Genomic DNA, 25,671 nt, shown 5'->3' on the forward strand with positions numbered 1-25,671 from the left:
TAAATTACAACAAATCTCTCTTACAACCAACTCAAACATTGGAATGTATAGGGGCAATGCTTAACATGGTATCAATGACAGCTTCTCTTCCTCTAGTAAAAGTGCAAACTAGCAGATTCCAGGTCAGGAAAATTTAAGTCCGGTTGATTCTTCAAGCCTTGGGGTCAATGTCAGCTGCCATAATTTTAGTTCCCCTAGAAAGATTTCATATGATAATTCTACAATGGATGCTAGCAACACAGTGGTTGATTCTTTATCATCGAATGTCAGCCCAAATAAGAATCACTCAAGCATGCAAGTAATACCTTTGGTGGTGGATTCGATCAGATCTGGTTTTAGATGGTCGTCCTTTCATTCTCCCTCAGCCCAAGCCGTAGTGACCATTGACGCATCCCAGATTGAGTGGGGATGGGGAACTTCATGGGGAAAACAGGGGGACCATGTGCCATGGAGTGAAGAGGCCAACCTGCATATCAATGTCCTGTAAATGAGAGCAGTGCTTAGTGTTGCAGGCCTTCCAATATTCTCTCCCTTTTGGGACAACTGCAGTTCTATTTAGACAATATGCCAGTAGTTTGGTACATCAAAAACAAGGAGGAAACAAGTCTTACCCCTTATGTCAAGAAGCCCTCAGAGTGTGGCAGTGGGCAATCTCATCCAACGCTTTCTGATAGCAATGCACATTCCAGGGAAGTCCAACGTGATAGCAGACAAATTGAGCAGGTCCATTCTACTACCTCACAAGTGGGCTCTCAACATGAACAGGGCAGAAATGGTTTTCCATCAGTGGAGCCAGCTTTGCTGTGATATTTTTGCTTCTGGCTTCCTCTTTGCTTATCCTCTATCTCTCTTGATCCCCAAATTTCTGCAGATAGCTGCCAGGTTGAAGAGCAGTCATACTTACTGCATTTTACTGGCTGCAACAGATTTGATTCCCCTTCCTTTGGCCTCAAGTACTTTACCTACAGTATACCCCAGCTCTGCACTGCCTTCAAACAGCAAACTGCATTTTGTATTCTTTTTTCTTACCTGGAGGCTTTCTTATTCTGACCTACACAAGTGGGTGCTGGGCGGACTCTGCAAAACTTAAATTAATGTCATGCTGCTATATTCCCTATTTCTTTCCAAAACAATGTATCTGACTGAGTCTGTCACACGAAGCTGATATCATCACACACACCCCTATAGTAGGCTAGCAATGGGTGGTGATGTCAGCTATAAATTTAAAGCTGTATATATAAAAAAATCAGGAATTAAAGAGGCCACTCCGGAATTTGTGGCATCCCATTATTTTGCCCTCAAAACTGGTAAATACCAAGGTGTTTGCTACGGTTGAGAGGTATGGTTATGTACTCACCATTCTTCCTCAACTGTTTGGTTTGGATCCAATTCTCATTTCCGACACGGCCGTTACTATAGCTTGTGGCCACCATAAAGCTCTCAAGTTCCTCCCTTACCCATAATGCACCAACCCTAACATACCTCATATCTTGTTTGCTGTTTGACATAAAGTAGGAAGTACTACTATAAAATTCTTAACAGAAGAAGCCATATCTGGAGCTCAACATAAAGGATAGTGGAGTCCTTATAAACTCTCGTTCTTCCAGAAATCAATTGTAAAAAAAGTTGACGGTTGGTGGGGGGAAGCTGAGGAAGAAAGAAAATGGACAACATAGATGGAACGTTATTATGAGTACACAACTTCATTTTTTTTTTTTTGCTTTAGTGTGTTTTTACAGGATTTTAATTAGCAGTTTGGTAAATGGACTGCAGTTTGGTAAATGGACTGGTTGACAGACTCTTTTCAGCTGAATAAACTGTTGAAGGTGCAGAATTTACATATGAACACATGATTACAAGTATATTTGCAGCCAGTATAGTAACACTTTCAATACTGAAATCATTAATCAGCAAGATTAATTTATGCATGAGGTGTAAAATTAGCCATTGTCCTGAAAGAACAAACATTTGGAGTGTGTCAACAAGTGTACATTTAACTTTTAATTTGGTTTTGAGGACTTGAGTGAGATCTGCTATCTCACTTCTACTATGAGTTGATTCCATACTGCTGGGCCTTTCTTAGAGAAAGCTCTTTCAATGCACATTTTGAAGTAGGATCTCACCAACAATAGAGCAACAGGCCTTCTTCCAGACTGTCTCTCAATCAATACTTCCGTTACTTAATTTTTGTCTGGGGGGGGGGTCATTTTTGGGTTACAGGAAGACAGGTGAACTTTTGTAAAAGTTGGCAGTGATATGTATGTTAGTTGGATATCAGTACAAAACTACAGATTTTATTAACAGTAGTCTGTACCTTGTGAGTATTCCTTCTTGAGTGCAGAATTATTAGAAGTAGACCATACTCAAGCTGGGAGGTAAGTACATTCCTGGCTGGTGCTTTGCATGCTGTGGGAGAAAGTAGGTGAGTGATCTTGTAGCAATATGTAACCTGGTATAGAGGTTTGTTGATAATTTTATCTGTATGTCTTGCAAAAGAGAGTGTAGATGTAGAGAAATTACCAGGTATTTCTACTCATTTATGAGTGGCAGAGTGTTGCCTACTTTGTTTAAAATTGTAATGGCATTTTTGTACAGTTTTTTGGGGTTATCCAGGTAGATAATTTATTTCTATTACTTTGTTGATTTTTAGTGTTCTCTGGAACTATTATCCTGTAAAACTAACTTTTCTGATTAAAGTTTAGATTTAACTCATTCTCTCCAATAGAGCTCTGGAAGTTTTCTCCATATCTTCCAACGGGCAGAGCCTAAGCTTTTTGATAGAATCAAATTATATCCTCACATTTCAAACCAATGTTCATATCTCTGGAACTATAGGGGTTACTGAAGATTTAACAGCAAACTATTCAGCACAAGCTATTTTTATAATGGTAGTATTCTTTAGATTCTAAGTTTTAAACTGGATTTTATAAGTCACACTAACTATAAAATTTGTAATATTTTATAAACAATTTTAAAATATCTCAGCAACCACTCAAGTTACACACATATTGTTAGTAGCATTTTGTTCATCCAGCTGAGAGCTTTCATATGAAGCTAAGCAGTTCTGTCTGTGCTAATTTGTTGTTGAGATATTTAGAAAAGCATGACATTTATGACACACAGACTTAAGAACACTGTCTACCCCAGAGCCATACGAGAACTGAATAATGCTAAACATTTACACTGACTCTGACCAGCACAAACAACAGTTAGTCTTGCACTACAAAGTACATTTACATTCTTTTGCACCTTATTTCATGTTTTAATATTATCAGTTGCACTCTCAATTTCACATATGCAATATACCCCAAGTGCAGTAACTCAGCTGCTCTGTTATATTGTATTGTCCTTTTCTATTTAATTGTTTATTATATGTGAATGCACCTTTAGGATTGCTACAAATTTCATTGTACTCTGTGTAATGACAATAAAGGAATCTTTTATAAATGCATATTGTACAAACAGCAGTTAATACCTCTTTACTCGCGGTAGTGGTGCTGCGGTAGCGTTGTCGCCTCACAGCAAGACGTTGTCCCGTTCGATTCTCAGCTAGAGCGTCTTCTGTGTGGAGGCATGCATGAATGGGCGTGCCTTAGTTGAAGGTTGTGCGTCAGGGCTGGTAACTCGGCATGTAAAAATCCACTACCAAACATTAGCAGACCAGAGTTCCGCTGTGGCGACCCCTAACCGGGATAAGCCGAAAGACACAACAACAACAACAACAACCTGTACTAGACAGAGGTCAAATATCAACACAGTTGTGTTTGCCACTGTGTAAGCTTTAAGATGAAATATACTTTGCATGTTAATGTGGTTTTGAAATTGTTAATGCAAATATGAACAAGCAATATTTGACACCTAGAAGTGTCAGTAGGATGTAACTGCAGAAGCACTTATATGTGTCACCTGGCTATAGTGATTTAAAAATGTTTTGAAAAGGAAATGTCATGTTTAAAAGAATGACTAGCATTAGTATGACCAGTTTCTACAAAAATACCTGTCATAGAAACACCCTCACTTTGGAAATGCAATCTAACTCTGGTGTTTTCAGTGTTTTAAATTTGCAGTAGGTTGTACTGAGTTGGGGTAACTGTATTGAACTTGTCCCTTTTTCTATTGCATCTAACAGTACTTGCATTTTTAAGAACAATCTTCAGAGCTACCTTGTCTGTTTTTAAATAGATGGTTATTTACAAAGAAAACAGGCATAAGGAGTTCACAAACAAAGCACAATCCTCAGTGCACTGCTAGGTTCTTTGCAAAAGTTTCAGTCATCAGTTTCAGTAATTCACATTGTACTGCATTTTCCTCAAAGCAAACTAGTAATCAAAATATTAGTTATTAAAAATCAGATCTGTTGTTGTTTTGTTTGTCCTGCCTCAACTGATGGGTCTCAGATCCAACATCATAGGTTCATAGGTAGGTACTAGGCTATCTGCCCAAGGGCATTTATAAGCCTAGCCAGAGTGTGTCGGCTTTCGACGCTCCATTGATTAATTAACTGATCCTCTGTCAAGCAGAGCCAGTGAAATGATCCCAGGGGTGAATTTTCTGTTACCCATCCACTCATCAAGGTGAGGGGCTCTGCCTGATTTAATTTGGAATTTTGTTCCAAAGCATGGGGAGTGTCTGTGACAGGAGTCTATCCCTCCAGCATGTTCTATTTATTGTTGTGGCGAGGTTTAGCTCACTAGAGCACGTGGCTCGCAGTGACTTGAATTTCTTTAGGTGGAGCATGTCCATCAATTCTGAGTTGGACATGGCTTTGTAAGTCAGGCAGATATCACCTCTGAGTAAGCGATATACCACTGAGTACATCCAGAGTTTTTTCAGTCGGGCTGCATAGGACATATGTTTGAGGCCAGTAATCCTCTTGGTGAAGTACTTTTGTGGTCTTTCAGCTGTTGGAAGTGTCTTGTGAGGTACATTCCAAATGGGGCATTGTACTCTATGATGGGCCTAATGAGTGATGAGTAGAGGGTCAGTATAACCTCTTTATTTCTAGATGCGCACCCTTTAGTAATTAAATGGACCACATAGAAGGATTTCCTAACTACTTTGGCAATATGATTGTCAAAGGAGAGATTACTATCTACCTGGGTCCCCAGATCTCTTATTATCTGTTCTGTATTAAGGGGGCTGCCACCTATGTGGTAATTCGTGGGAGTTTTGTTTTTCCCAAATGGGATGACTATGCATTTTTTGGCATTTAACTTGAGGCCATGACTTTGACACCAGGTGTCCATCTCAGTAAGGCCCTTTTGGAAGATGTCCGTGTCAGCCAGAGAGTCAGTTATGGCTCCCAGTTTGCAGTCATTGGTGAACTTGGTTAGCCATAGCCCTGCTTGTATGTCTGAGAAGTATATGCAGAACAGTCGGACCTGGAGCCCGCTAGTCTTACCGTGTGAGTTCTGTCTGGAAGCCAGTTGGCAACCTATCTCATGACATAGGGGTTTATGTTCAGGCTGGTGAGTTTTTCTGCAATATACAATTGGGGAATGGTGTCAAAAGCCTTGGCGAGGTCAAGGTAGGCTATGTGAACCACCTTTCCCTCGTCTGTGGCCTTGGTGACTGTCTTGAAGAAGTCAGCCAAGTTTAGTAGGCATGATCTGCCCTTAACAAAGCAGGGAATGGGTTGGGTCAAGTGTTTGGAGGTTCCCAATGTCTTTGTTAATGAATTCCATGATGATGCACTCCATAGCCTTGAAGACCGGGCTAGTCAGGCTTATGGGGTGATAGTTACCAGGGTTAGTTGTGGCCCCTCCTCTGTGAAGAGGAATAACCATTGCTGTGCATCATTCTATGGGCATGTAGCCTGTGGAGAGGCTGAGGTTGAATAGTGTGTTTAGGTGGGGGGGTTAGTTCATTCTGTAGTTCATGCAAGATGCAGCCTGGGACACCATCTGGTCCCATTGATGCTGTGTTTTTTGGCTTTTGAAAGGGCTGTTTTCACCTGTGCATCTGTGATTTTTGGGACACTACACTCTTCCAGTATTGTTGTGGGCCCTTTTGGAGGTGAGAGGGGGGGTGAAGTTTGCACTGAATCTATCTTCCAGGATGTTGGCAATATCAGTAGATTCAGTATATTTTGTGCTATTTTGCACTAGTTCAGTGCATATCTGCGAGTTGCCACTTAGATTCTTAACATAGCTAAAGAAGGCTTTGTGGTTATCTTTTGAATCCTTGGCTATTTTTCTGTCGAAGTTAGCCTTGGATGATTTCATGAGTTTCTTACTGATACTGATCAGGGATGTCTTTCCTTCTTGGGATTTGCTTTTTTTTTCTGAACTAGTTATCTCCTTCTATTGTATAGCCTGTTTATTGCAGGGGTCCACCAAACTGGTTTCCTTCTCTTAGGGGAGTGAGTCTTGGTTTTGCTAGGGATGGCACGATCCATGCATCCTTATAGGTGCTCATAGAGTGCATTTGTAAAGGTTTCTGCATCTTGGGCAGCATTATCCTTTAGCGTGGGGGCTGTGAAACTTACCACCTCTGTCTTAAATAAGGTGAAGTTTGCTTTAGAAAAGTTTTTTACTGTGGTTTCCTTAGTTGGGGGTGGCGGTGGGGTGTGGACATCCAGAGTGATTAGTTTATGGTCTGATCTAACCAGTGACGGGTTGACCTCTAGTGGGGAACATCTGTCACCCATGTTGGTGATGACCAGGTCCAATATGTTTTCACCTCTGGTAGGGGAGTTTACCAGCTGATCCATGTCATTTGAGTTGATGAATTCCAGGAAGTGCTGGGCCTGGGAATTTGTACTCGAGTAGTTTTCCCAGTGAATGGTAGGGCAATTGAAATCGCCCAATATCAGGGTGTTCTGTAAGACCTTCATGTTTTCCAGTGTCTCTAGAAAGATGGAGTGGTGGTCCTGGGTCATGGAGGGTGATCTGTAGCAGGCCACAATTTGCATTGCAGATTTGCCCGATGTTAGCTGCACATGGATGATCTCAGAGGTATCATGCTGCGCCACTAACCTGGAGGTGTAGGTATCCTTGATGAATATGGATACACCCCCTCCTTTTGTGTTTCGGTCCATGTTCTGTGGCCAAAACGTGTGGTATGAGCTGTAGCCCAGTAGTGCTGGGGTACTCTCTGGAGCCTTGAACCAGGTTTCAGTTACTGCACAGATGTCAACTTTCTCCATACCGAGGAGTGCTTCTAGCGCATGCATTTTGAGATTTAAACTCCTGGCATTGAGTAGCATAACCCTCCATTTTTTGTTAATTGTGCTGTTTATGGAGGTGGGTTTGACTTTTGAGCCTTGCCTAAAAAAAGGCACTATGGGGGCAGCAAGAGCCTTGGCCAGTATTCGAAAGCCTAGGTGCAAGCCATCATCAAATCTGTCCTCAGCCATTCTGGTAGACTTTAGGCTCCATAGCTCGCTCTCCTCCCCTTACTCATAATCTGACTCTACTCCTCAGTTACCTCAGATCGAGTTAGCTGCTTTAGTGATAAGACATGGTCACCTCTATCTCGAGTGTGGGATAGTGAGATAAGTGAGATTTTATATATTCTTTGTGTAGTTGGATACATTTTTCCCTTTTGTTTCCCTTCCTTGTCCTCCTGTGTTTAAAAAATGGTTTATAAATAGATTTAGATAATTTCATTAGCTGTAAATTAGATAGTCTTTCCACTGGACCTTCTGCACTTATGGGTTCTCTTGTTACCTCCTTGGTATTTCATTGTTACCGTTGTTGGTATTGTTTTCTTTTTCTATCCTTGGGTATCATTGTTACCATTGTTGGTATTTTGTCTGCTCAGCCTTTTCTTTTTTATAGGTGTGTAATTTCTGAGTATGTCAGACAAAGCTACCTGCTTTTAAAACGCCTGCTGCTTGCAGGCACAAAATTCCCAGTGCTGACAGTCATTCAGAATGTGTCTAATGACATGGTCCAACTCTCTTTAAAACAGATTGTGAGATTTGTGCTAGTTTTAGCAACCAGACCCTGGTCAAGAGAAAGAACAAACTATTTTTAAAAGGACTTCTTCCTTCTTCAGCTTTGTCTGCATTTGCAGCCTCATCCTTCTCCAATAAATCTTCAGAAGAGTCTCAAGACAAACATAAAGATTTGAGGAAGAACTCCTCTTACTGTTCTCCTCCTTCAACTTCTTTGGGCTCTATTCTGCCCGAGAAGATTTCTAAGATGTTGGATCCATCCACCTCCATGACTCCAACTCCAACAAAATTCAAGACTCTGGATCCGTCCTCCCATTCAAATCTGACCTGATCTAAGCCCAAGTCACCTCAGGTTCTTGCTAGATTTTCTCCAGAACCAATAACTTCAAGGCTTTAGTCTCCCTTTCTGCAGGTCATGCCTCGAACAGTTTTTTCTCCACGTTCCACTTCATCCTCCCACAGGTCATCTAGGAGCTTATCAGAAGTGGATGTGCACAGGATGATGAGAAAGTTTCTCAGAAGTCAGATCCAGTTGGGTGTTTTTCTGACTCCAACTTCCCTCAGAAATGAGAGCCTTTCTAATATGCAGCCCCAGCCTGTGACTGCTACTCCAATCCGTCCATTGGCCTTGGAGGTTTCAGACCTAAGACATCCGAGTACATCTGTGTTGGATCAGAAGACTTGGCCTTCTTCAACTCTGGTACCTTCTCTGATCCAGATAGTTATGATCCTGTTGGATCTGGAGGGATCTCACAGCTGTAGCATCAGTGCCAGACCCGGGGGACCCAGGACTGACTGTGATGTTCTCAGAGCTCTCCCTTACCTCAGAGACTCGACACTGGATAGCTTGTTCCTGAGCTCTGCTTCAAGGCTGGAACCAGGGAAGATTGGGTTTTATCCTTCACAGACTTCATTGGATCCAGTGAGGGCTGAGCTTGGCTACATCACAGCATTGGCTTTCAAAGTAGTGTTGAGAGCTTTCTGTGTTTGAAAAGAAAAGACATGCTTTGCCCTCCTCAGGTCCCCCCCACACTCAGTTGTTTTTTGTGGAAGCTGGGTCTTTTCATCCTGTCCCATTGGGATAGCCAGTCTGGTCAAGCTTTGAGACTGTCCTTGTTCAGGACTTTGCTGGTGCTTCTGGGTCCTCTCCAGAGTCTCCCACTGAAAAGCTCCCTCAGAAGCAGATATGTAAGAGGAGAATCTTTAACCAATGATACTGACTTTAGTGAAGTGGAAGGGTCTTCCAGATTATCCCTTGAGGTTGTCTCATTAGGTGAAGTACTAGAACTTCTGAGACAGATAGGTGGCTGGTCTTCTGACCTCCCTTCCCAAGATGAGTCAGTGCTCCTTAAGGCTTTTGGAACTGGCTCAGCTATAATTTGGGTAGTCCTACTGGTGGATGAGATGGTAGACCTTATCTCCCACCAGGTCTGGAAGGATCCAGGTGTGATAGAGCCCATTCCAAAACACACTGATAAATGTCTCTTGGCACCTAAGGATAGGACTCACTGGAGCAAGAATCCCCCTGTGAATGCTATGGTGGTTGCAGCAGCCACTAAGAAAGAAGATGTGGAATAGAGTTATTCTGTCCATCCCTCTAATATGGAATCTATGGCAATGGACAGATATGTAAAGCATATCTATGGTTCAGTGACATTTACCCTCAGGTCTCTGAATTATCTGGCAAATGTGACAGGATTTCAGAGAAAATTGATCAAACAGTTTATCAGTACCCCCTTGGGGTCAATATTTGTGAAGGACACAAAATGACAGTTTCTTCGCAACTGGCCACCTTTCAGTCTCTATTCAGTGCTTCCATGAAACTGATCTCTCATGCCTCAGTGGGAGCAGCTAGATCAGCAGGTTCAGGAACTCCTGGATGTGCCTTTGTGATTTTGCAGAACCCTTCAAGTGTTCCTTCATCAATGCTCCATTTGATGGACCCACCTTGTTCTGGCCCATGGTAAAGAATTCTTTGCAGGAGTGAACATGATGGGAAGACATTGTCTGCTGTTGGAATCCATTTTTCTACCCCTCAAAGGACCTGTTCCTGGAACCAGAGATGTGGCAGAAAATCGTGGTTCAGAAAGACACACAGTTCTTCATAGGACTCCTATGGAGCTAGATCCCCTTGCAGTGTGGGGGTGACTCTAATGGAAGATGCTTCCCCCATGGCAGAGGTGGCCTGTAACATCAGGGCTTCAGAGAACCATTCTCCGAGAAGCCCTTTCATTGTCCCTGAAGGGTTAACCAATTGCTGCACTCTGGAGGCAGTCAGGGGAGGGGCACTTATCTCTACACCCAGAAGCCTGGATAACTATTATCAAAAATACGTGGGTACTGAATATAATACCCAAAGGTTATTACATACCATTTTCCCTTCTACCCCCAAAATGCAACCAGTCAGAGGAAAGCAGCAGTCGTAGAAACAGAGAAACTCTTGAGGAAAAGAGTCATCCAGCTGGTCCCTCCAGAACAACAAGGATCCAGAATTTACTCAAGATTCTTTTTAGTGCCAAAGAAGATCTCAGCCATCTGAATTACTTTGCAAAACATTCAAAGTTCTGGATGGTCATGGTTCAATCCATCCTACCACTGTTGTGGAATGACAATTGGATGTGATGGATAGACCTCCAGGATGCATCATTTTATATCAAAATACACAGGTGCTCCAGGAGATATCTATGCTTCCATCTGGGAGCCAGTCACTACCAGTTCATAGCACTACCCTTTGGTCTCACCACAGCTCCCAGGGTGTTCATCAAGTGCTTGGTAGTGGTTGCAGTTCACCTGAGACTTCACCGATTCTGAGTGTTTCCATATCTAGATGACTGGCTCCAATCTGCTTCCACCAAGCCTCTACTCATTTAAACCAGGGACTACTTGCTCCACCTGTGTCTCCAACTAGGCATTACTATAAATTACAGCAAATTAGTGGTCTGCCCAATGCAGTTTCTGGAGTTCATTGGTGTCCATGTAGGTACCAGAACACAAATATTATATTTACCACAGACAAGAGTGGACACCTTATGAAAGCAAGCATTACACATTCTTTCTCTTCATTCACCTCCAGCCAAATTAAACTTGCAACTACTGGGGTCAATGGCAGCTTCAATAGTAATGGTACCTTTGGCTCACTTTAACATGAGGACATAACAGTTGACTCTAGCAGTATAATGGGCAATAAGACACCATCCACAGACAGCATTTATTCATATCATAAACATCTGCAGGCATCACATAGCCTGGTGAGTTCATATAAAAGAAGTTATTCAGGGCCGACCTTTTTTTACTCTACCCATGCCCAAGGCCAGAATGACTACGGATGCCTCCCAACTAGAGTAGGGGTAGGGCGTTATTTGGGAAGAACAGTCTGAGGCACATGATCCCAGACGGAAGCCAATCTTCACATCAACATCCCAGAAATGAGAGCAGTCCTATTCACACTGCAGGCATTTCAAGATATTCTCCCTCTAGGTATAATTGCTATTTGACAGGCACCATGTTTGTGGTCTGGCACATCAACAGACATGGGGGAATCTGATCCTACCCACTGTGCTGGGAGGCAGTGAAAAAGCAACATGGTAGTAGACAAAATGAGCAGGTGTCTTACTCCCTCATCAGTGGTCTCTCAATCAGTCATTGGTGGAAATGATATTTCACCAATGAGGTCAGCTGTGCTGTGACCTCTTTGCTTTGCCCATCAATACCAAGTGCGTCAGGTATTTTCTCCTGATCCCCCCCAGAGGGGAAGTCATTGAGAGACTCTGTAGTTCACAAATGGCCCTCTGGTCTACTGTTTGCCTTCCCTTCAACTCCTCTCATCCCCAAGTTTCTTCAGAATGCATTACAGTGGAAGAGCAAGGTTATACTTATTGCCTCATTCTGGCCTTGCCAAGTGTGGTTTCCCTTCCTGTAGCTTCACCCAGGGTGCTGGATCCCACTCAGGACCTTCTGTCTCATCTGTCCAGTTTACCTCTCTGACATGCAATCTCTCAAGATGACTGCATGGTTTCTCCAGTTCCAGTAATGGCTAGAAACTCCAAGCTTTCTTCCCCCATTCACCACATTCTTATGTCATCCCAGAAAACCTCTACCACATTTACTATCTAGGCCAAACAGAGACAACTAGATTGCTAGGCTCAGCCAACGTATGCTCCTGGAATCATTATTTCACGCCTCCCAGGTTGGATAGGCTATGGTAATCAACCCATATAGCTAGAAGTCTCCTGCAGCAGTGAGAATGATGGACATAATACAGCTGTGAAAGTGGTAGTTACTATAACAGTAGCTTATCAAAAGTCTACACCAACTGTATTTCAGGTATTGAATATTATAAGAGAAATAAAAAGAACTCAAAGAGGGATCTTTAGAAAAGGAAAGGAGCAAATTACATAGAAGTAAATGGAAATTATGGCTACAGATATTGAGGAGGAGGAGTGAGGTTTAAGGGAAGGCAGAAATTCAGCAATTTTGTGTAATGTTGAATTTATGATAGCAAAGAAAATATATGTGATGTATAGTGCATTAAATGGAAAAATGTTAAAATGTTTTATTATATTTTCTGTTAATGTATGTTTACCTATGTCTTAAGTGATAATTTAATAAAGGTGTTTAAAAAAAAGCAGTAGATGTTCGAATTCTTCACTGCTGCAGTAGCCACAGCCATGAACCATCTTCTACTTGTATATATAGTTAGTTGTTGTCATATAAAGTAATTTGTTCCTGTTTATATCTTTTAGAGGTTCAGAGTGAGTACACATTTCTCTCTGTATTTCTTCACTCTGACTGCTGATTTCCCTCTTCTGGGCTGTCCAGTCAGAGTGAAGGTGTGGGAGTGAGCCATTGCTTTGTGAGTTGGCTGGTTGTTGTATCTTAGGCAGGGTACACATGTAGGCAAAAGGCTACTGCAGCAGACAGAACTTTAAATATATATTGTTATGGTGAGTGCAATTTACAGGACTGTACTTTTCTTCCTGACATACTGTTTTTTTCTTTGCACTGCTTGGAAAATAACAACAGCAATAGCAGATACAATCCTACCACTAGTAGTATTTCCCAAGCTCAGCAGTCTGTATGCCTCATGACCTCCATATCATAGAACTACCAGTTCTAGACATGTTGATGGGGAGGAAGCCCAAGTCACCCATACACTTTTAAGTTACTGTCACTTGGCCGATGCTGCATTTTAAAGTTGTAAGGCTAGAGGGTTAAAGAACATCGGGAAACTTTTTGGTCCCAGTATTTCTGATGGTAGAGCCATTCTAGAAGGCCATGGTCAGTAATTAATGCAAGTATTCTACCTGTATGCTACACCATATAATATACATGTATTTATATGCATATATTTATATATGTGCATATGTGTATATATATATATATATATATTTATTTATACATGTGTGTGTGTATATATATATATATATATATATATATATATATATATATATATATATATATATGTGTGTGTGTATGTGTGTATATATATATATATATATATATATATATATATATATATATATATATATATATATATACACATATATACATACGGGTCTACTTCATAAGATCGACAGACCATTTGATCGACAGCTCATTTGATCGACAACCAGTACTCAAGGCAAAAACCAGGGAATTGCCCCCCCCAATGTTATGCGACCCTGGAGTTGATATATATAGTTAGGGGGGTGTGGGGGGCACAGCCCCCCACCTATTTCCATTTAAAACATGAAATTACAACAAAAACTACACATTTTAAATGAAAATAGGTGGGGGGCTGTGCCCCCCACACCCCCCTAACTATATATATATATCAACTCCAGGGTCGCACAACATTGGGGAGGGAGGGCAAATCCCTGTTAAGTTCCTTGAGTACTGGTTGTCGACCAAATGAATGTTGATCAAATGGTCTGTCGATCTTATGAAGTAGACCCATACATACACACACGCGCACACACGCATATATATATATATATATATATATATATATATATATATATGTGTGTGTATATATATATATATATATATATATATATATATATATATGTGAGGAAATAGTGGATAAAAAGAACCATAGTCTCCATCCAGTCCAGTTAAAGAAAAAAATAGACGATGTTATTGCAATTAATCAATGGCTCAAAAACTCAACAACAGGTTAATTCTCATTTCAACCACATAAGGCGCTTTGCTGAAGCACCCTGAGCACAGGACACTTACAGCCACAACGCCAATAAAAAAAAAGATTTTAAATTAACTATAACATCTTCTTTTTTTTGAGTTATTTTTTTTTGCTGACGGGTATGGAGTTTTTGCAATATCTTGCTTGGTTTGTTTTTTTGAGTTTATATATATATATATATATATATACGCACGCGCACATATCTATATATATGTGTGTGTGTGTGTGTGTGTGTGTGTGTGTGTGTGTGTGTGTGTGTGTTGCATGTATGTATGTGTGCTCACGTACATGTATGAGACCTTAAATACCTGCATTTTTGCAATTTTACAAGCCTATATTCTGACAGCATTAACAGTGTTGTTTTACAACAAACTGAATTTATGGTCACAGACCAAAACATTTTAGTGAACAGTAATATTCAAATCTTTAATACTACATTCCTTTTCTTCAGATGTTTCTCACAACAATGGAATATCCCGACGTGAATCACAAGGCTCCATGTCCTCAGGCACCAGCTCAGAAGTTGTACTACCTAATCCTGTTGGAAACCAAACTGAGGTACATAACGTATTTTTGATTCTACAGATGTAATTTCAGTTTAAACTGTGTACATACAGCTGTGCATATTGAGTATATAACAAAGTTGAACAGAATGCAGTTATTTATGCTTTGAGATGATTTTACACACTTTTTTATTCTACTCCTCGTGTACATAATAGCCATTCTATTTAATGTATAGAAAGAAACAGTATTATTACCCAGTAACTCACTCAAAGCACAAAATTGTATATTTTCTTTAAACAACACAGTCTGTGTATCACATGGCTGATGTCAGAAACACATATTAGAAATATAGTAATTCTGTCACATAGTGTTCTGTAAGACGTGTGTGGTATTTTTATTGCAATTGCAAAAATGTTATTTGGACAAGCTGGGAATTGGTGAGATGAAAATTTTGTTGACGATGAAATTTACTTCATACCTCTCAGCCTCGTAGCACAAGAAATCTGGACTAAGCCAAAAATAATGGGTTACAAAGGTAAAAAACAGGGACACATTTTAAATACTGCTCTTATAAACTTATAAATTTGCTAGAATAAAAGGCATTGTGTTAGCATGCATTTTTCCGAAGCATATGAAGTCTGAAACTAATGTCTGTTATTATTGGATTTTTTATCCCTGGAATAATAATTTGCCCTTTATCATGGCTTAACTGCAAAGTCAGTGTAGGATGTATCCAGGGTTACCAGATTTCCAGCCCCCCAGGTAGGGACAAAAAAAAGAAGGTCTCTCACGGCAAGTGAAGACCAAAAAAAAAAAAGGTCTTTAATGCGGAACACAGTTCCACATTAAAGAACAGTAGCTCTGCACTAAACACAGAGCTTCTCGTGTTTAATGCATTGCAGTTCCGCATTCAACACAAGTAGCTCTGTGTTTAGTGATTTTTGATTGGCCCATATGCCAGGTATACGGGCCAATCAAAAAAAAACAAACAAAGTGGAGGCTGGCCGGGATTTTAACCGGCAGGGCGGGACTCGGGATCAGGCTGCTGATCTCGGGACAGTCCCGCCCAAATAGGGACGTCTGGCAACCCTGGATGTATCTTACACATTTTTAAGCACTCTTTTATCCATGAGTGTGGGATATTATCAAATGCTTTTTTGTAGTCAATCCATGCTATACTTAGATTCTTCCCCCTTTTACAGTTCTCCATTATGACTTAATTTAGCAACAAATGATCCTTTGTTCCATATGACTTTCTTTTATTGCCGTTTTGTTGTATTGCAATGATTGAGTTTTCTTCTGAATGACTATAAACTGTGTCAGCATCAATTCCAGTGTATAGTTTATAAGTCACCAGAAGGCAAGTTATTGGTCTATAAATTTTAGTGTAGCTTGCAGGTTCACCCTTAAGTAGGACCATTGTTTTTCCTGTTGTTAGCCAGGTTGGTGCCTGTTCAGGGTGCACATATAAATAGTTCTTACAAATGGATAAATCTTCTTGCAAAGATGTTAATACTTTTAACCAGAAGTTAGGTACTGCATGTGGGCCTGGGGTTTTCCAATTAGAAGATTTTCTTAACTTTGTTTAAATCTTTCTAGCTGTTACTTCATCCCATTTCATATCCCATTTCATATCCTGTATCTTTGAACTTCTTATACTTTCTTTTACTTCTATCCATTTAGCATCTTTGTTATGTTGCACGGGATCTTCATAAATACTTCTCCAAAATTTGTCTCTTTCTGATTTTTTGGGTGGTCTTTCAATTACTTTTGCCTTGTTTCTGAATTCTCTGTAAAACTTCTTGGGGTCATCAATAAATTGCTTATTTTGTACTTTTCTTTTATATTTATCTGTGTATCTTCTAAATTTTTCTGCCTGTGCTGATATTTTTAGTTTATTATTTGCAATAGTGCATGGGTAAGCCGCGGTGGTGCAGCGGTAGCATTGTCGCCTTACAGCAAAAGGTTCTCCCATTCGATTCTCGGCTGGACCGCCTTCTGTGTGGAGTCTGCATGTCCTCCCCGCGGTCGAGTGGTGTTCAAAAGAGATGCGTGAATGGGCGTGTCTTCATTGAAGGTGGGGCATTTGCCTGGCACCTCGGCACTGTAAAAATCTACTGCCAATCATTAGCAGACCTGAGTTCCGCTGTGGCAACCCCTAACCGGGAAAAGCCGAAAGAAGAACAACATTTGCAATAGTGCATGATAGATCCTGCTCCATTATAATAGTGCTCATTGCTTCTATCACAACTATCTTTCTGAGTATTTTTGTTGAGCTGTTCCCTCTTCTATACTCCACTAACAGTTGTACTTTTTGTCTTAACTGCTTTATAGTTTTCTCTATTTGATACTTCCATGATGGCATTTGATTTCTCCCCTTCCTTTCCCTTACTACCCTGTGTTCTTGTGGTAGAATTTTATCTGTTATTAATTTAACTGCACAGTAATATATCCTGTTTACTTCTGTTGTATCACATGGATCTCTATGGATAGTCCTAATTACTGTGTTCATTTGTTTTATCAAACTTCTGACTTTTTGGGTTTTATTAACCTTCTGCAGTGTATTTCTTTCATTGATCTTGGTATGTCTATTTCTATTAAATAAAGCAACTCTTCTCTTAGCTCATTTTCTTCTAAACCGAGGGCACATTTTTTGTTTTCCATTTCCTGCGGGCATTCTATAGAAGATTCTATGGCATCTTCCTGTGGTACATTCTCTTCAATTTCATCCTGTGCCATCTGTTGCTCTATCATATGGGAACTCACTAGCCTATTACTCCTCAGCATTGACTGCATCAATTTCCTGTTCCTTCCCTTGCTGTCCAGCTTCAAGTGAACATTTGTACTGTTTTCCTGTGGAAGGCTCCAGAATATCTTCATATGGCAGCTGACCAATTGCTTCCCGGTCCACTGGTTTCCCCTTAATTTGGGTGTCCATTGCTCTGTCCTGTTGTGGTGCTTTCTGAATTAGATTTTCTACACTAAATCCTTCACTTTGCAGGTGCTCCATAACCTCAATTTCTGTTTCTTTAACTTCTCCATTATTAATCTCCTTTTCTACTTTTCCTCTTTGTCTTATTATTGTAAAGTTTTCCATGTCTGGATTCTTTTGCCTATATTTATCTTCAAATATCTTTGGTGCTGATCTTTTTGTATTGATTAGTTTTTCTTTCTGCTGTGCATAGATATTACACCATATTAAATCTTTTTTTTCTTTCCCATGTCCATATTTCTTACTCAGATGTCTCCTGATCTTCCTGTTTCTTTGTACTTTGGAGACTTATTCCATCATGCTGTGATGTAACCTGTGTTAGACATCCTGCACCAAGTCCTTCACTTCACAGGCACTCCATAAGTTCAGCTTCTATTTTTCTTAATTTCTACATTACTAATCTTCTTTTCTATGTTTCCTCTTTGTGATATTGTTTTTATATTGTGACGTTTGCCATATCTGGATGCCTTTGCCTGTATTTCTCTTCGAATACCTTTGGGGCTGCCTTCTTCCTATTGATTATTTTGATTTTCATCTTTGCATAAATACTGCACCATATCAAATCTCTCTTTCTTTCCCATGTCCATATTTCTTTTTTATACTTTTCAAAAATCTCTAGGTTTTGTTTTTTATATTTTCACACTTCCTCAGATGCTTCTTTTTCCAAACAGATCAAAGATTTTTGGTCTGTATACTGTTTTTCACAAGCCTGTTGTATTAATGAACACTAATTTTTATTTGAGGCTTCTGATAGTTTTTCTTGTGGAAGTAGTTTTCTTTCCTCTAATTTCTCTCTTAATCTTTTTTTTATATCTTATGTCTGGAAATTCTGGGGGTTTTGCATAATAGTAACACTACTTAATTTCTTTCTTATCCTCAATAGTCCACTCTGTCGTTTTTATGGCTCTTCTTTGACTTATTAGTTTTTGTGATTTTTGTGGACTGCTACTTCCTTCTACAAGGGGGGGGGGGGCATCCTCCCTGCGGGCCTGGCCTGGCCCCATTGTAGGAATATTTTTGAACTACCACTGTCCATGATATATGCTATATAAATATAGTCTATATATTAGTGTCATCGTCGTAAGATTTTGTGAAAAACAGGGTCCACCTCATGAAACTACTCACCAAGACTTGAGGATGAATTAATTTTCATCAGTACTACCCCCCTTTGCTTGCTGACTTATCATCTCTCCATTCCGACCCCTTGCTGACTTATCTCTCCATTCGGACCCCTCCAGATATCCAGCTGGGTGAGTTTAGCAATGATACCTGAGTGGGGAATAGTGTCTAAGGCCTTGGCCTTGTTAATGTAGACCATATGCATGGATTTACCTTCATCCAGGGCTGTGGTGACTGTCTCAAAGTAGTCCACCAAGTTCAAGAGAGACAGGATCTCCCTTTAATGAAGCCAGACTGGGTTGGGTCAAGTGTTTGAAGGTTTCCTGTATGTTTGTTGATAAGGTCCATGATTATTCTTTCAGTAGCCTTGCAGATTAGACCAGTCAGACTTATGGGTCTTTAGTTCCTAGGGTCAGTGGAGGCGCCTTCTTTATATAACAGGATGACAGTTGCTGTTTTCCAGTCAGCAGGTACAAAACCAGTGCTTAGATTGTTCTTAAAAAGAGTACCCTATGGTGCAGCTAGTTCCTGTTTTAATCCATTTAGTATGCAGCCTGGGATATTATCGGGTCCCATAGAGGCTGTGGTTTTGGTTTTGTAGGGATCATTAAAACCTGCTCATTGGTGATACTAGGTGGAGGGCAGATGGTAGGGATGCTTTGGGGGATATGTGTGGGGACAGGGGGGATAAGTCTTCACTGCACCTGTCAGCTAGCAGGTTGGCTATTTTTGTTGGTTCGGTATATGTGGTGTCATTAGCAACCAGTTCTGAGCAGATGTGGATTTTTCCTTTAAGGTTTCTGATGTAGCTGAAAAAGGCTTTATGGTTATCATCTGTGAATTTGTATTCAAAGTTAGCTTTACACTGCCTTACAAGGTGTCTTATTTGATTGTTTACGCTGAGTAGGGGATGCTTCCAATTCAGACAACGTTCCTTCCTGTTCTTAGATAGCAATTTCTTTCTCTTATTGTATAACCTGTTAATGATGGATGTCCACCAGGCAGGCTTGTTCTTTCTTGAGGATCTTGTTTTGGCCCTGTCAGGTACAGCTGAGTCAATACATTTGCATAGATTCTTTTATTAGGCATTGGTGTAAATTCCAGTATAGGTGTCCATGCTATCAGTGAGGGGAGGTGTTAAGAAGCTGTAAATGCTGTCACATATTAGATTGTAATTGGCTTTGGAGAAGTTTTTTAGACTAGTTGCTGCGAATGGGGGGTCAGATGTTGTTGTTACTTCTAATGAGACTGATTTATGATCAGACCTCACAAGGGAGGGCCGCACACATGAGGTGGCGCAACAATCACCCATGTTAGTGAGCACCAGATCCAGAATGTTTGGGCCCCTTGTGGGGCTGTCAACCAACTGGTCCAGGGCATTGGAGTTGAAGTCCAAGAACTTTTGGGCAAGTATGTTAGTACATGTATAATTTACACAGTCTATGGATGGGTAGTTAAAGTCACCTAAAACCAGGATGCTTGGTTGTATCTTGGGCGATTCAAGTAGGTCCGAGAATGCAGTGTGGGTATCCTGGTTCATGGAGGGGATCCTATAACTCTCAATGACGTGGAGAGGGGTCTTACCTACAGTGAATTGGACCTGGATTAGTTCAAGGGAATTGTTTTGTTTAACCAATCTATATGTGTATTTATCTTTGATGAATATTGATATTCCACCTCATTTAGTTCTTACACTTTCAGTTTATGGTTTGAATGTGTGGAAGGTTTAATAACCTGGTATGGCCGGGGTGCTTTCTGTGGCTTTAAAACAAGTCTCTGTGAGTGCACAGATGTCAGCGTCTTCTAAGGCGAGAGCTGCTTCTAGTGAGTGCAGTTTTAGGTTTAGACTCCTAGCATTTAGCAGCGTAACCTTGATGTTGCTTTTTGAAGATATTTTTACGTCAGGAATTTTGTTGTTGTGACATTGCCAAAAAAAGGCACTGTGGGGTAGGCAAGAGGTTTAGCCAGTAACTGAAAGGCCAGAGGTGATAGATGAAGACTATCTCTGTCAAAGCAACATGGTCTATGTATGACAGGTTCTGGATCGCCATAGAATAACACCAGAAACTAAGCCAGTTGTTGAAGTCAATCATTTTTTGTTTATATTGTGGTATCATCTTAGGTGAAGGTAGTATGCTGCTCAAGGTTAGGGACATACCTGCCTGAGACACATATTCAGAGAGCTTGGTCATGTCTGTCTTCATATAGTCCAGTGAGGCACTTCTCAAGTCATTCACACCAACATGAACTATGAGGGAGTCATAACAGTACTTGTTGTGGAGAGACTTGAGTGTACATATGATCTGGTGGGGCCTGGCACCCAACCGACAGCTGACCGTAACCTTCTTCTTGTCCAGCCTGGTGAGTGGGACATCTGTGCGTCTCACTGTGGAGTTGGCTGTGATCAGAAGAATTGGTTTAGATGTGCTTTGCCTTAGGGGCTTGTTTGGTGAGACTCTTGTGCTTGTGGTTTTATATGTATTCAATGTTGTATTTACAGTATTAGGTGTAGCATGTTTGTGTTTCGGAGGTCTCTCGTGTTTAGATAAATTTCTGGTGAGTAGCTCTACGTATGATGGTTTATGTGTTGAGAGGGTGGTTTGTGTAGGAGGTGTAGTATGTGGGCTGACAACCTGTTCATTGTCACTCTTCTGTGAACAAGATAACAAGGATGGCAAATTCTTACTGTATAAGCATCTCTCACAAATTGTGCTTGAATGGTTTAGGAGTAGTGGGTTGTCAGTGTACATGAAGCAATTGCTACACTGCCTGAGGATACACATGTCAATCAGGCTGGCAGGAGAAATGGAAGATAACTGACTATCCATAATACTGTAAATTTGCTTACTTTAATGAGGTAGGATGTGGTTTAATTGGGAGCTTAATGCTGGGTGCATACTAATGGAGTTGTCAAGGGGTACGAGACTATTAGGGATTAGGCAATTTCAGTTATGGTGGCAAATGCTGTACAAAGCCCAGCTGAGGTGCTATCCGAGCAGCTAAGTGCAGTTTTAAGGGGCTCCTCAGTTGGAGCATGGGCAGCTTCTAATAAAAAATATATCTTCTTTAGCTTTTGCATGATTTACCGCCAATGGTTACCTGCACTGCATGGTGCTGAGTGAAGGTGTACTACTTGCAAACAGATGCCTCGGATTGCTCAGATGAAGATAGTAGTACAGTGGCTGGTCGCCAAACTTTGTGGAGCTGTGTTATAACAGACGCAAACCCGCACAAACGCAGGGCTTATATAGTAACTATGAGAATCCATTTAAAGCAATTTTCAAACAAGCTGGCCAATGAGAATGCTCAATACTGAGCCTTATTCCAACAATTTTTCAACTTAGATGGGTCCTTTGCTACAGTCTTTTGCCACAAAGGTGGAGGGGGCTGTCTTAATGTAAGATGGCTGGTTTTAGTGCTCAGATAATGCCAAACAGTCTGTTTTCAGCAAATCTTAATCTAGGCTATGCTATAAAATACATAAGCACTAGAAAATACAAAGTGCAGGAAAAACAGTCTCAAACAGCAAACAGTTGAAACAGCAAAACAGTTAAAACACAGTTAAAAGTAGGCAGCAGTTCAGTAATACACAGTTTAAAAGTGCAGTACAGAGAATAAAAATACTTATTTTTCTGTAGATTTCAAAGGATGTCTTGGATTTTGTTTGGATTCACTCTAGAGATCAGAAATCCAAATTGCCTTTGAAGAGGGCCAGGGAAGGACCATGCTTAATGTGAATAGGAAGCTTGTTCCAAAGAAGAGGCAATCTCTGAGACACATATCGGTTTCTCCAGCATGTTTTGTTGAGTCACTAACTAAATTTAGATCCCTAGATTGGGTGACCGTCTTCCTGTTTAACCTTTGGATGTGCAGCAGCTCCATCAGGGCTGAATATGTGAGTGTCTTGTAGGACAGGCATAGGTCACCTCTTATTAGTTGGTAGGAGACAGAGTAAAGGGATAGGGCTTATAGTCTGTCCGCATAGTTCATGTTGTTTACAGTCTGCATTTTCTTTGTGAGGAAATTCTGAGGTCACTCCACCTGCTATATGTGCCTAGTCAATTACATGCCAAATGGCACACTGTACTCGATTATTGGTCTAATGAGGGCTGAGTACAGAGGAAGTATAATTTCCTTGGATCTGGATGCCATACCTTTACTTATAAGTTGTGCCACAAAAAGGATTTCCTCACCTCTGTGGACACATGGTGGTTAAAGTTCAGGCTACTGTCTATCTGTGTAGTTAGGTCACTCACCTCTGAGTCCACTCAAAGGGACGTGCAATTGATGAAGTAATTTGTAGGGGTATTTGACTTCCCAAAGGGTATGCTAAGGGATTTTTTTGCATTAAGTTTTGAAGGATATTTTTGGGGGATTCGTTGGTTGCCCCTAGCGTGCAGTCATCAGCAACCTTTGTCATCCAGAGGCCTTCCACATTTGCCTTGACTTCAGATAAGTATATTCTGAACAGGAGTGGTACAAGTAATGAGCCCTGTGGTGCACCACTACTAACTACACTCTTGCTGGATCTGGATTCACTCACTTTAACCACATGCATCCTATCCATGAGCCCGTTTGCTATCCATCTGGTGACATAGGGTTTTATGCCCAGTTTTGTGAGTTTATTTGTAATACCTAAGTGGGGAATTGTGTCAAATGCCTTGGCCAAGTTGAGATATGCTGTACGTACTGTTTTACCCTCATCCATGGCCTTAGTAACTTTTTCAAAGAAATCCACCAAGTTCAGTAGACATGACCTGCCTTTGACAAAGCCAAATAGGGTTGGGTCCAATGTTTGGAGGTCTCCTATGTCATTATTTATCAGGTCCAGGATTATTCTTTCTATGTCCTTAAGTATAAAACTAGTCAACCTTATGGTCTGTAATTTCACGGGTCAGTAGGTGGTCCCCCTTTATGCAGAAGGGTTTCTGTTGCTGTCCTCCACTCTACTGGGATAAAGCCAGTTCAGAGGCTGTGGTTAAACAGAGATCCTAATGGACCCGATAAGTCCTGATTTAAGCTGTTTAAGAGGCAACCTGGTATATTTTCAGGCCCCATTCAAGCCGTGTTTTAGCTTTAGAGGGCGCAGTAGCATCCTGTTCTTTGGTGATAATTGGCACTGGAGTGGTGGAGGTTATTTTTTTGGGGGAGAACTGGGGGGTGATAGGGAGGTGAAATTTGAGCTTAATTTGTCAGATAGCAGATTTACTACACCTTCTGGCTGCGTATGGGTGATGCCATGTACAATTATTGTCCACATTGTTGGGTGCTGCTGTTAAGATTGTGGACATAACTGAAAAATGCCTTATGGTTATCCTTAGCTTTGGAGGCTATTTTTACCTCAAAGTCTGCTTTTTGATACTTGACTAGTACCCTGATTTACTTGTTTAGACTAATGAGGAGCTTATTTCTCTGTTGTGCACATTCCCTTTAACTTTTCGACAGGATGTTCTTTCTTTTGTTGTACAACCTATTAATAATAGGTATGACTTGTTTCTGTGGTTTGACCTGGGATTATTTCAGTCTTGTACTGCCGTTTTTGTGCAGTTGTTTATATGGTCATATTGGGCTTTTGTGTATGACTTTGCATAGGTTTCTGTGTTTTTTTGGATTTGATGGAGCTTGAAAACTAGCTATGCCATCCCTTAATAGGAGGTAATTTACCTTAAAGAAGTTCTTAAATTTTCGGGGTTAGCTGGGGGGACTAGTTTTACCCATATTTTAAGTGAGACTGCTTTGTGAGATATAACACTGGGGGGTGCTGCATTCTCCATATTTGTGAGTACCAGATGTAAGATATTTGTTCTCCTAGTGGGAATACAGTCTAGCTGCTCTAGGGCATTTGAATTTACAAAGTTAAGAAATCTTTGGGCCTGCATGTAAGTGGTCATGTATGCCTCCCTGTTAATGGAGGGGTAGTTAAAATCACCCTTGAGTATGGTATTGAGGAGGATGATGAGTCTTTCTAGTAATTTCAGTTACAATGTATTGGTTTTCTGCTTCATAGTAGGGACCTGCAGCTAACAACAATATGGTAATGGATTTTTCCCATGGCTAGTTTGGACTGGAGTAGCTCAAGCATGTCACATTGTTTGACCAGCCATGAGGTATACTTATTCTTTATGTACATAACTACACCTCCATCTTTAGCTCTTTTATGTTCAGTGGGTAGTCGGAATGTGTGGCAGGCATTATAGCCATGCATTGCCAGAGTGCTTTCTGTGGCTTTGAACCATGTTTCAGTAACTGCAGAGACATCAGCATTCTCCAGGCTAAGGAGAGTGAGCATTAAAACCTTCAGCTTATCCTGAGTAGCTTTTGTTATGTTGGAAGGTGTGTCTGTTTGGCAATGCCTAAAAAAGACACTTTAGGGGTGGATAATGTTTTGACCAATATCCAGCGTCCTAGAGGTGACAGGTGAAGACCATCCCTGGCAAAGCAGTGAGGCCTATCAAACATGAACTCCCAGGCTGACAAGTATTGGACCCCTTTGGAATGACACCAGTAGATAAGCCAGTTGTTAAGGTTGATCAGTTTTTACTGGTGTTGTGGGATCATCTTTGGAGACTGTAGAATGCTGCTCAATACTACGCTCTTACCTGCCTTTGACACATATTCTGAGAGCTCAATCATGTCTTTCTACATCTTCATATAGTTCAAACAGGTATGTCTCATGTCATCCACTCCCATGTGGAGTATGACTGAGTTATACTGGTTCTTAGGGGTAAGTGACTTGAGTGCTTGTGTGATTTGATGAATCCTGGCCCCTGACAGGGAAGTAACTGTAATCTTCTCCTTATCCAACCTGGTAAGAGGAACATCAGTGTATCTCACAATGGAGTCTCCCGTGACCAGAATATTAGGTCATGAAGTGTTTTGCTTTATGGACTTAGTAGTTGACACCTGTGTGTTGTGATGGGAATTGTCCTGTGTGTAGATGCTGAGTTTCTGAAGACTGCACCTTAGAGGCCTTTGAGG

General features: G+C 40.8%; 1 protein-coding gene across 1 annotated transcript in view; it reads left to right on the forward strand.

Annotated features, from left to right (window-relative positions):
• The window catches only part of LOC122802295, a 1,020,490-nt gene that overhangs the window by 543,041 nt on the left and 451,778 nt on the right, over window positions 1-25,671 (forward strand). Inside the window, exon 8 of the mRNA XM_044071943.1 lies at window positions 14,530-14,636. Within this exon, the coding sequence (XP_043927878.1) occupies window positions 14,530-14,636 (107 nt within the window). The remainder of the gene's footprint in view (window positions 1-14,529; window positions 14,637-25,671) is intronic.

This window comes from Protopterus annectens, chromosome 5.part0 (assembly GCF_019279795.1).
Source record: "Protopterus annectens isolate FY-2018-M chromosome 5.part0, PAN1.0, whole genome shotgun sequence".
Taxonomy (NCBI): domain Eukaryota; kingdom Metazoa; phylum Chordata; order Ceratodontiformes; family Protopteridae; genus Protopterus; species Protopterus annectens.